Here is a 13,484-nt window from a genome sequence, read left to right on the forward strand (position 1 = left end):
CTGTCGACCGTATGGTCTCATGGCCAACTCAAACTGCACGTCCGTAATACGTCCCTCGGCTCTGAAGATGGCCCACGTGTCACGTCTGCTATGCCGGCGAGCATACGCAGTATCGTGGGTTGTGGGCTTCCTCCCCGTAACCCGTCGCTGTATCATAATCAACACAATTTGTAAGATTAAAACAATTCATAGAATCAATGAATTAAGTAAACAATCAAATAAAGTGACAGGATACTTACGAACTCTGCCTCCCATGACTCGACGCCGCCAGATCCGAAATGCGAAGATCCAACGGTCTCCATCTGGATCCGTCGTGCCTCCACATGCTGCCTGCTCTTCACGCCACCCTCTGCTCGTTTCTTTGCCTCCTTCCACTCGCGTTTGTGCGCAGTGGCAGGTTTCTCGGCAGGATAGCCACCCGCAGCTACATTTAGCCGGTCATCGTACGCGAGTTTTTTAAGGTGAGATCTTTTATTACTTAAGATCTCCCTTATTCGCGTCCTTCCCCATACATCCGAGAATGTAGCATGTGGGGGATTGGGGTACCGACTGTGTACAGCCTCTATCACCTCCCCAACTAATCGGCTATTTTGATCTTTAAATTTAATAAAACAATTTCTATATGAGTTTGATACTACCCCACGCATGTACTCCATTACCTCCCTCCCCCTCGCATCCATCACTATCCCGCCCCTATCCGTCACATCATAGCAAACCACTCTCTCCATCTCTCTCATCTCCTCCTCTTCCGAACTGTCTCCTCTAACTCTTCTCCCTCTATCTCCTCTCTCATCCCGTGCCCTACTACCTCCCCCACCTCCCCCACCTCCCCCACCAAAGCACCCGCCGCATCCTCCACTCCCACTCTTCCTACTGCTGCGGGTGGAGTCACGACTGGGGGATTGTCTACGTGACGGTGGCTGTGAGCCCTGACGTGACGGTGGCTCTGAGGGAGCACGTGATGGTGGCTGTGAGGGTGTACGTGAGTGTGTCTGGGACGAGGTATGTCTCCTCGGTGGACGTGGAAGAGGAGAAGCTGCATGCCGTCTCGTCGGACTCGGAGGAATAGACGGCACTGGAGTGCCCTGGATACTCGCGGTAGGGGTATAGACACCAGGCAGGGAAGGAGGGGGATGAGCATACATATACTCTGTAAGCTCAACCGGACCAGGTTGGCGCCCAAAGTGATTCATCATCTCCATCAACCAATTGCTATACGCAAATGGATCGGATGAAGAACCTGGAATATCCATAAAGAACCTGCAGCAAACATCATCATGTACATCATTGACTCACACATTGTCATTACACAAGTCAAATGCCTGCAAACCATGAAATCTGAAACGCCGCAGTTTTCTGTCTGCAGAAACGCGTGTATACACCCGTTAAAAAACGCGTGTATATACCCGGCAAAAAACGCGTGTATATGCGCGTGGAAAAACTCTGCAGACAGGTTACACGCGCTTCTACACGCGTTCGTACACGCGACCTGCGAAAAAAATTTCTCGAAAAGACCGACCCCCGACAAAAAACAGAATGTCCTTATAAAAGGACCAGCCATTGTCGCCCCTGTCAGGATGCAGCAACCCAATCGTGTGCAAAAAGACAAACCCAAAGAGCAAAGAGCAAAGTAAACAAATCTGACAAAAGAGACAAGGCACAGGACAAAGTGACTCACCTCTGAAAAAGTGAGTCCTCTCTGCTCCTTCTCTGCTCCCTCCTTCTCCCGTGTGTGTGCTCCTTTCTCTGCTCCCTCCTTGCTGTTGGAAGAGGCAAAAATAGGCGAAAACGCATGCACTGTTGATTTCTAAGTTCAAAATCTATATTTGGGGAAGGCGGGCTATTTTTAGTTTAAATATGCCGTCGCGTTTATGGGTGCGTTTATGTTCGCGTTTATCAACGCAGGTATTTGCGCGTGTACATGATTTCAGCTGCATTTATACACGCGTTTTGCAGGAAGTAGCCGCGTGAATACACGCGTTTTTTAGGAAGTAGCCGCGTTTATACACGCAAGTTTTAGGAGATAGCCGCGTGAATACACGCGTTTTTGTGCTTTCATTAAAAATATATAATGAGTTTGTGTTTTCTGGTTTGTACACAGGATGTCATCAACCTCTTCAAGCAGTTCTGGGGAAGATGAGACAATGCATCATCGTAATCGCGATGTGTGGTTGGGACAACGGATCAAATGTATGTGTAATCGATGTCAAGGATGCATTGTACGAGCACGTCGAATTACCTTGAATCACATCTCCATGTATGGAGAATGGAATCAAACAGGTTTAGAGGTGAGTAGATGTAAATTGATGGTATTCAAATGACTCATGGTATCCAAATTAAATTAATAGAGTTGTAACATATAATTTGATAAATTGAAGCAGGATGCAGTACCACACCCTAACATGGTACCCTACGCGCGACGAGAGCACGTAAAGCGTCGACGAGATGATGCTGGAGCTTCGGGATCTAATGTCAGAGATGAGTGGGAAAGGGACGACAATAGCCCTGCACCCCACGAAGTTGTGGAAGAGGAGGTGCTTGATGATATGGTGCGGAATCTTTTTAAGGATGATCCCAAAGGTATGGACGACGATGATATGGAACAAGAGCATCTTTATAAAGCTTCATCGACACCGGTGTTTGACGGGTGCACATTCTCAGTTTTACGTGCTTCCCTTGAACTACTTAATATACAAACAGTTTATGGATGGAGCAATGCAAGTCTTGACGCATTGTTGAAGTAAGCATTCTAACTTATAAATTTGAATTAGTGGTTTAAGGTTTAGGATTTAAGACTAATTATAATTGATGATATTGGATGCAGGCTATTGTCAAACATGCTTCCAAAGGAAAATAGACTGCCCACCTCAAGAGACATAGCGAGGCGCTATGTGACATCTCTTGGAGGACTGGATTATGATAAAATACATGCATGCGTCAATGATTGCATTCTCTTTCGTGGGACGCATAAGGAGGCTCTGACATGTCCCACTTGTGGTGAAGCAAGGTACAGAACAGATATGAAGAGTTTTGATGTACCTCGTAAAGTCTTGCGTCAAACACATCAAACACATGTTCAAGTGCAAATCCATAGCAGAGCTCATGTCATGGCATTCCTCACATCGATCGGATGATGGCATGTGGAGAATTCCCGCAGACACTCCTGCTTGGAAGCATATTGAAGATGAGTGGCCCAGCTTTAAAACAGAGCCCAGAAACTTGAGACTTGGCCTGGGTATGGATGGAGTGAATCCATTTGGTTTCAAAAGCACCGCGTACAGCGTGTGGCCAGTTGTGCTGGTGAATTATAACCTTCCACCATCAATGGCGATCAAGAAGGGACATCTTATGTTATCCCTTCTAATTCCAGGGAAACATAAAGTCAAGCATATGGATGTTTATCTTGAACCACTGATTGATGAGTTGGAGGAACTATGGAGAGGTGTTGCGGTGGTGGACATTAGTAGGCCTCCCTCCTCTCGACACTTCGACTTAAAAGCAGTGTTGATGTGGACAATGCATGACTTTCCAGGATACAGCGATTGTTCTGGTAAGAATTCTAATTACCTCCCTACTCTATTACTATTGGCTATATATATTAATTAGACGGTTTGACTTTATTATTCTAACTTTTATTTATATTTTAACAGGTTTGAAAACATCGGGTAAACATGCATGTCCTGTTTGTGGCCCTTCGTTAGTACATGAGTATGCTGATGGTTTGTGTAAGACTATATTCGATAATCATCATCGATTTCTCCCCTCAGATCATCCTAAATATGTTGCTAGTAAGAGTAACATTCCTCCACAAACACTTCGTGCAAAAGATTGGAAGCGTATTTGGGAGTCTACAACTATTCTTCCTCCAGATGGCATGAACAGGTATAGTGATGTTTTTTCAATCTTGTTTTGTGTAGTCTCTAATTGGATTAAAGGTCACATAGAGCAATCCCTTGTGCAGGTACTCCATTTTTTTCCGGCTGCCATATTGGACCCATCTTAAGATCAACCATCTTCTTGATCCCATGCACATCTTCAAGAATGTGGGATCTGGTATTTGGGAACATATTACTGGTAAACGAGACAATGTTAGCGTACGTGAGGACTTGCGGGTCGCAGGACGTATGCGTCAAGCTTGGCCACGAGAGGTGGGTGGGCACGTTCGTCTTCCGCCTGCACCATGGATTATATCAAAGAAAGAGGAGAAGCAGGTAAAGCAGGCCATCACCACTTTGCGTACTCCCACTGGATGCATGAGATCATTGAAGGGAGCCTTTACAACCACTAAGAAAAGAGGCGTTGAGCAACTATATGGGTTGAAGTCCCACGATTGGCACAAGATGCTTCAAGTAAGTGTTTTCCAAGTCTTGTACGTACGTTGAAATTAAATTTTGTAATGCCATAAACCATAAATGTGCTCTTATGTGCGCAGTTCATACTACCTACTAGCATCGACCATTGTGCGAATAAGAGTTTGAAAAAATGTATTTATAAGATGGGCGAGCTTGTGAGGTATGTAAAACCCATGCTCAGATCACCCTTCATTATACCTTGCAAAATGAACGTGCATGAGGTATAACGTACTATTTATTTATTTTTCAGATATGTTAGTTCCAAAGCAATTGATCCAGCCACGTTGGATGATGCGCGTGTTATGGCAGTGGAGGTGGTTTGTTTGGTAGAGGAGACTTTTCCGCGAACCATTCTCACAAGTCAACTACATCTCATTGTGCATTTAGTGGACGAAATTGCTTTATGTGGTACTGTGCATGCACGTTGGATGTTCTTCCTAGAGCGCTTCATGAAGACCTTAAAAGACTTTGTGAGGCAAAGTGCAAGGCCTGAAGGAAGCATGGCCGAGGGTTGGTTGATACAAGAGTCTCTTGTATATATTTCAGAATTTCTTGGTCAGGTGGACAGCTCTTTGCCACGACTATGGAGCAATGAAGAGGACTTGAGGATGACCTCTATTGTGCCTCAAGGAAAAGGACAGAGTAAAGTAATTGACAGAACATTGATTGATGATCTCAATTTCACTTGTATCCTTAATAGTGATGTGATGAGCAGATGGGTTACAAGATATGAGGATGCAAAGACAAAAAGGCAAGCAGAAAGAGCTCTCTTTCGGAGGCAACATGGCTCTCGGAAGGCGTACCCTAAGCATCTAGCAACACTTCCGAATGATATCCATGTTGATTGGTTGCATGAGGAAATGGAGAGAGCAGAGAGTGACGAGGGGCTGCATATCACGGCGGAAGAATGGGAGTATGCACGAGGATGCATGTCAAAGGTACATAGAACTAATGTTTTGCATTAGTTGTAAGTGATTTTCTTTTAATATTTATTCACATTGCTTACACAAATATTGCTTCTATTTTGGTCCAGTGCACTATGTTCAATGCTATATGGTGTGAAGGCAAGCATTTTCGAACACAAAGAATTGATGAAAAGAGAAATACACAAGATTGCGGTGTCATTAGTAGCTTTGAGGGAGCTAATGGAAAAATGGATGATTATTGTGGCATAATCCAAGACATATTTAGGCTTGACTTTCGTCGCTTCTTTGTGTATGTTTTGGATGTCAAATGGCAAATGAACGTGGTGGAAAAAGGGCCTGATGCAACGATAAAACGCCATGCAAGTGGATATGTAACTATTGACTCTACAAAGTTCTGGCAAACAAAGAAAGATAGGCTCGTATTGCCACAACAATGTGAGCAGGTATGCATTTTTTTACTAATGTGTTTCATGTACATATATATCTAAACTCGCGTACCCCTTGACTTTTGATATGCTAATTAATTACTGTACTGTGGGTATTTGAGTAGGTTATCTATCTACCAATGGTGCATGACATCAAATGGTGGTACGTCATCCCTATTGCACCACGTTCCAAAGTGATGTATAATACATTCACTGATATGGAGCATATGGAGGATGTAACAAGCTGCAATGAAGATGACGTCGAACATGCCATTGAAGATGTTGTGATCGATGATCAAGAAATAAGAGATGATCGTGATAATGAGGATGAGCATGCCATTTCTCATGATCATGAGAATGACCCTACCATTGAGGATGATGGTGATGATGATGAGGATGATCAGGACATCGATACCATTATCAATGGAGTACAGAATATCGATAGTGGAATAAATTTAATCGTAGCCTTACCAATTGATCAAATGGATATTGATGTTGATCGTTTGACAAGGATGGATCTTATTGAAGATGAGATCGAACCCTAACCAATCCGTCACTGTATGTTCTAAATTGATGACATTTCTATCATCTCATATGCATGATTTATTTTTGAATATATTTCATTGTTGTAAATGCATGTAGTGGGATTGTGTAATGATGTATACTGTAATGTACTATGAGATGGTTTAAGGAAAATAGTTTTTAATTTTGTTAAGGAATTCAGTTTTTTTTCAGTTTTTCTCTGCTATGCGTGTATTAATCCGTGTACAGTGGCGTGTATTTTTCCGTGTATGATAGCGAGTATTACCCCGTGAATATTATCGTGTATTTTTCCGTGTATAATAGCGAGTATTACCCCGTGAATATTATCGTGTATTTATGCATGTATTACTGCGTGTATATAAACGCGTTTATACACGCGTTGATAAATGCAAATATACACGCGAAGTTAAATGCTAAAATACACGCGCCCGATTTTATTCAAATACAAGCGCGACCATACACGCGTTCGTAATTTATCGCGTGTATGAAACGCGTGTATGGCAGCATTGTCTTGTAGTGTATAGAAGAATAGTCAAGTCCAAGACTACTTATCATCTTCTTCACCTCATCATGTGATGCAAGAAGGGAATTGCTTGTCGGCAAGAACAGTAGCCTGAAAGTTCATTAAAAATATGATCAATAAGAAGAAACCATGTTTAGAATGTAACAAAAAAATATGTTAGATTGTTACATACTTCAAAAGTGCTGAAATGGATAGATTACTCCATCCAAAACGGTTTTGAAGATTAAGAATAAGTAAGCTTGCACTGAGTCGTGTCAGTTGGCTTCCTGCGTAGATACGCTTTAGAGCTTCTTCGAAGATACTTCTCGTTGTTATTAGGAATATCGCTCGCACTATTATTTTGATACCAATCCTCAATAAAATCAGACATGCCATCGTCATTATCAAAGATATCATCACGCCCATTAAAGTCCTGAGAATATTGTTTCTTTAGTCTTGCATACGCATTAGGATCACTCCTACGTAGGATCCTCATGCACTCTATTGACATGTGAGATACGTCATGTGAACGTTGATTTGTGATATTGTCGATGTCATAATATGGAATCTACATATTTGAAGCCAAAGAAGATTGTATCAATAGCATGCTTCTATATAAAAGAAAAGAGAGATGTGCATGGAATTCAATAATTATCATAGATACAAAATAGTTAAAAACAATAAAAGATGATTATCAAATTAAATTAGAGACAGTAGAGAACGTGGTGCAAATTAAAGTGTAGAATTAGGGTACAACAGGTCAAAATAACATTGGGAATTGTATACAATGAAGCTCTCAACCGTTAAGGGTGCTTGTGGAGGTCTACGCCATCCATAATTGATCAGCAATTCATCACCAGCACGTAATGATCTAATAGCATTGACAACTATGTATCTTTCTACATCCCTACCTCAAAAGTACCATGAGTCATCTCATGTGAAAAGCACTCCCGTCGTGGCCTTCGATATGTTCCACGACAACGAGCACACCAACATATAATAGACTCATCGTAGTAGAAATCATCGTAAATGGGTTCATGTGCCGTATTGGAACTCTGTGTACCCCAACCACCACCAGTAGGAGGTGGCGGTGTACCCTCTGATTGGTCCGAATGTGATTTTCAAGTACCATAAAAACATGAGTCATTTATCAAATGATCGAAGTTAAAAAATCAATAAAAGGAACAAAACATTGAAATCTAACAAGTTCTATGGTATATTCTAATGCTTATTGTGATATGAAAAATAAACAAATGCTACTATATGGTGGAGACAAACAAGAAGAGGGCTGATATGTGCATGGAGACATGGCAATACTTCTGCAAGGAGAGACGCCTATGCATCACTTTTCCTCAGCAGAAGGTGTGTGCCTTTGCTAACGTATATTAGAATTAATATGAACTTTGCTAGATTGATTCTAACTATTCTCTAATCTATGTTATTTTGTTTAATCAAATTTATATAGACGGCAGCACAAAAGAGACTGCAAGCTGGTCACACATCTAGAACTAGGCCGGATGGGACGAGATGGATTTGTGGCCACATTTGTGAGTATAGACCATTCAAATTTTAACTTCTTTGAAGTTCTTATTGAAAGAAAATGAGGAACCACAACACTATTTCAGGAACATGCTCCTTTTAAGTAGCGGAGTTAGACAAGATGCATGCTTTTGAACACTATCAAAAGACTCAAGAAAAAAAATCAACGGAGGGCCAATGAGAAGATCAAAGATGAAGCCATTGGGTAAGGGTGATCATGTACTTTGATATGATAGCAAGCTAGATAATACTTTCCAAACTAAGTTCCAAACAATATGGGAAGGTCCTTTCAAAGTACTACAAAGATTCTCCAATGGCTTATACTAGCTCGAGGATTTGAATGGAACCCTGCACCAGAGAAGAGTCAATGGATATCGGCTAAAGAAATATGTAGCAAATATGATGATGGTCACAACCAGTCAAGAAAACGAGGAGAAGTGTGGAACAAGTACATGTGAAAGAAACCAAGAAGAGGATGATTCCAGGTATTCAATACATCAGCTATTTGAAGATTGCAGGACATGAATGTCCACAGGCTAAGGGGTGGGAAAAATATGTTAAGTGAATTTTAAGAACCCCAAAATGGAAAAAAAAATACTAGGACTTAATGTAAATAGTTTTAGAGTATAGTTAATGTCATGTTTTTTTTAATATATAGGCAACTGGTTTGCTGTCAGGTTTCTTATCTTGGATTCATTCTTTTTCTATGTTGTCATCATCTTTGTACATATAACATGGTGTGACTGCATTATTAGGGGCATGAAGCAAAACACATGATAGGATTTTGAGTGGCATCTCTTGGGAGAGTTTATTTACTAGCACAGGATTTCTTCATCATAAAGATTAGAGGATGGATGGGTTATTAAAAGGCTTGCAATAGTCCAATGGACACTAGTGACATAATCATGTTGATACATTGACAATGTAGTGATGCTAATGGCAACCATTTAATTATATTTATGGTGTATGGGCTGTGTGAATATTCACTCTATTATTTTCAAAAGCTTTAAGCTTTGGCTTTAAAATCTTTTAAAAATTGGACAAACGATGGTTGGTGAAGACGGTGCATGGGAGAATTGCGCATGGCGGAAAGCATCACTATAGATGGAGGAGATCGTTTAGGACCGTGTGGGCACTGCAGAGATAACAGGTTGCCATCAACAAAAGGAAGTGGTGGGGAAAAATAAGAGAGCAGTGTTGGATGGAAAATAAGAGATTAGTAGACTGTGGTGGTGTGATCTCGTGGTTGAATACTCGAAGAAGAAGGGACAAGCTAGCATGTACTGATAAAGTCGATGTCTGTGAGGCCTCGAAGAGTCGACACGCTGGGAAAGAAGCCGTGAGCAATTGATGACTACAGGCCGCCGACTGAAGCTATAAAAGGAGTTCATGGGAGAAAAGATAAAGCCATAGATCCTCTTCTGTGTGTTTTGAGGCTGCTTCAGATTTTGCAGCGATTGTTGAAGAAGAGATAGGCCATCGTAGAGGGAGATTGCAGCTGCTGTTGAGAGAATATTTCTCTCTCTCTCTCATATTTGAGAGATTCTCACACACATCTTGAAGAGACGAATCGGTGGGCTTCGAAAATAGTCTTGTGTGATAAAAAACAGGAGCAGGATGTAACACACACAAGAGAAGCAAACCCTAATCCATAACCATCAATCATAAAGAAGGAGAGAAGCCATAGTCACCATCTCTCTCACACACACAAAAGGGAACACAACATAGTGTTATGTCCACACTACAAGATAAACCTAATGTAATGTCCACACACACATGACCAGCTGGACGCGGTCATAAACACACCACACGATATCTATCTACCATACTGTCACTCTGTCAGCACCCATGTGCTATCCTCCAGCTGTATACGAGCTTGACATTTCAACACTCCCCCTCAAGCTCGACATGTCCATCTCTAGGACTCCCAATCTAGTACGGAAATACTCGAACTTATCCTTACCAAGTGCTTTGGTAAAGATATCTGCAACCTGCTCATCTGTCTGCACATATGTCAAATCAACATGCCCATCTAGCACTTTCTCTCTGATGAAGTGATAGTGGACCTCAATATGTTTGGTCCTGGCATGATAAACTGGGTTGCTAGCAAGCTGAATACTACTCATGTTGTCACAATGAATGACAACTCTCATATCACTCTGTAACCTGACATCATCTAGCAACTTCTTCAACCACATAGCCTCACATGCCGCTATGGCTGCTCCACGATACTCCGCCTCTGTGGTAGATAAAGCAACTGTAGGTTGCTTTTTACTGCTCCAACTCACAGCTCCACTACCAAGGCTGAAAACATAGCCACTGGTAGACCGCCTGTCATATGCACTACCGGCCCAATCTGTATCTGTATATCCATAGACATGCATGTCTTTTCCTGCCTCATAGAAAAGACCATAATGCGCGGTAGTTTTGACGTATCTCAGAATCCGTCTCACAGCATCCAAGTGAGGTTTACGAGGACTCTGCATAAACTGACTCACCAAACCAACTGCATAACTGAGATCTGGCCTCGTAATGGTCATGTAGATAAGACTACCAACCATTTTCCTGTACATCGTGATATCATCAAGCTCATCACCCAAATCAGCCCTAAGCTTCATGTTTTGCTCTAATGGTGTCAACATTGGTTTGCATGCTGTCATACCATACTTTGCCAGCATGTCAAGTGCATATTGCCTTTGCACCAACCATATACCCTTGCCTGTTCTAATCACCTCAATGCCAAGAAAGAACCTCAAATCACCAAGGTCTTTCATATCAAACTCTTTGCATAAAGAGGCCTTAACCTCATCAATGCCTTTCCCACAATCACCTGTGATAATCAGATCATCAACATAAATGACTATCATCACGATACCATCATGTGTCTTCTTCACATAAAGTGAAGAGTCTGCATTTCCAACCACAAATCCAATACTGACAAGATATCTGCTGATCTTGTCACTCCAAGCACGAGGTGCTTGCTTCAAACCATAGAGTGCTTTCTTTAACCTGCAAACAAAAGTCGGATATTTTGGATGTACATAACCTTCTGGCTGTTCCATGTACACCTCTTCTTGTAGTTCACCATTCAAGAAAGCATTTTTTACATCCATTTGATGTAAAGCCCAACCTTTTTGTGCTACTAATGCAATGATAGACCTCACTGTAGCCATCTTAGCCACTGGGCTGAAAGTTTCATCATAATCAAGACCATAAGTTTGTGCATATCCTTTAGCGACCAGCCTTGCCTTATGTCTCTCTAGGCTGCCATCTGACTTGCACTTTACCTTATACACCCATTTGCATCCAATTGCATTCTTTCCTTTAGGTAACTCAGCCAATTCCCATGTATCATTTTTGTCCAAAGCATCCATCTCTTCATCCATGGCTTTCTCCCATACATGCTCTCCAATAGCCTCTGTATAGCATGTAGGTTCCACATGCTTTACCATAGATGTCATGTATGCATAGTGCATAGCAAAATCTCTATATGTCAATCTCTCCACTGGATATCTGACTCTCTGGGATCTCCGCAATGCATGCGGGTCACTCTGTACACCTGTAACTCTGGCATGTGGTGGCACATATCTGTCCTGCCTAGCACCAGGTGTGCGTACAACAGGTATCCCGAGCTCCTCATCCAAACTCTCTGAGCTAGAGGACTCATAGCCTGTGATTCCAATACCTTCGACTTTCTTCTTGCCTTTATCCATAGCACTACTCCCAGTGCTCGCACTCTCATGCCTCAATCGTCCTGACCATGGACGTACACTGCTACTACTCTCAGCTTCTGCTGCTGGCCCAGACATAGTAGTAGAGCTAGAACTTGCTTGTGATGGCAAGTTCACAGGTACATTAGCCTCAAGTGTGTCAATGACTCCCTCATCTCTTGCTTTGTACCAACTAGCAAGCTCATCAAACACTACATCACGTGAGATGACTACTTGTCTAGTTTGAGGGTTATAACATTTGTAAGCCTTTCGATCCTGTGCATATCCAACAAATACACATTTCTCTGCCTTAGGATCCAACTTCCGTCTTCTTTCATCAGGCACATGAACATAAGCTACACATCCAAAGACTTTCAGATGTCCAATATCTGGCCTGTAACCTGTAAGCCGCATCTCTGGCGTGCTTCCATGAATGGCTGCTGTAGGTGATTTGTTTAGGATATACACTGCAGTAGCACATGCTTCTGCCCAATAGTAATCTGGCATGCTCTTTTCATTGAGCATTGCCCTTGCCACTTCACATATGACACGATTCTTTCTCTCAGCCACACCATTCTGCTGAGGTGTATACCTGCATGTCAACTGTCTTCTTATCCCATGCTTCCGCAAGAAATGCTCAAAAGCTTTTGAGGTGTATTCACCACCTCCATCTGTTCTCAGACACTTAATCCAACAGCCATATTGTTTTTCTACAAGAGCTTTGAAATCCATGAATTTTTCCAGCACTTCACTCTTCTCTCTCAAAAAATATATCCATGTCATCCTGCTGAAGTCATCTATAAATGTCACATAGTATAGACTTCCTTTGATAGATGGATTTTGCGCAGGGCCCCATACATCACTGTGCACTATTTCAAGTGGTCTATTACTCATGTTTCCTTCTCTAGGAAACCTCAACCTTGCCTGCTTTCCAAACTGACAGGCTTCACAAACATGCATATGTCCATCATATTTGAATCGAGGCAATCCACTGACAATGCCCCTTGTTTGCATGTTCTTTAATCTCTGTATATTGACATGTCCAATCCTTTTGTGCCACATGTCAATGTCCTGCACAATCCCATTGCTCTTTGAAAACATGGCTGAGCTCAATTCTGGTATGCCTGCATCCAATTTGAACAACCTTCCTTCCTTCTTGCCCTTGGCAATCAATCTACAGCCATGCTTAAAATCTTCCACAAAACAGCCTTTCTCATTGAATCTGACTTGTAGTCCCTGCTCAACCATTTTGCCTACTGATGCCAAACTCTTTGTAATGGATGGTACATATAACACTTCTGACATATTTTTCACATTTCCATCATGCATCCTCAAAGGCACACTGCCAACATGTGTTATAAGATGCTGAGTATCATCTCCTGTGACCACATAACCATTTGTATCCAATGGTTGCATCTTCTCAAACCACTCACCATGACATGTCATGTGGTTTGAGGCACCTGAATCCATATACCATGACTCATCTC

General features: G+C 42.0%; 1 protein-coding gene across 3 annotated transcripts in view; it reads right to left on the reverse strand.

Annotated features, from left to right (window-relative positions):
• The window catches only part of LOC147637821 (uncharacterized), a 125,156-nt gene continuing 111,672 nt past the window's right edge, over window positions 1–13,484 (reverse strand). The window contains exons 4-6 of one of the 3 annotated variants that reach the window (XM_086799656.1): window positions 7,660–7,862; window positions 6,942–7,316; window positions 6,764–6,859 (exon numbers count right to left, since the gene is read on the reverse strand). In XM_086799656.1, the coding sequence (XP_086655782.1) occupies window positions 6,993–7,316; window positions 7,660–7,862 (527 nt within the window). In that variant the 3' untranslated portion in view covers window positions 6,764–6,859; window positions 6,942–6,992. Of the gene's footprint in view, window positions 148–6,763; window positions 6,860–6,941; window positions 7,317–7,462; window positions 7,863–13,484 lie in introns of those variants that run through there. The other 2 variants (XM_086799663.1, XM_086799662.1) reach the window with 2 other exon arrangements.

The sequence above is a fragment of the Cibotium barometz genome, chromosome 6, assembly GCF_041138505.1.
Source record: "Cibotium barometz isolate CiBa-2024 chromosome 6, ASM4113850v1, whole genome shotgun sequence".
Classification (NCBI taxonomy): Eukaryota; Viridiplantae; Streptophyta; class Polypodiopsida; order Cyatheales; family Cibotiaceae; genus Cibotium; species Cibotium barometz.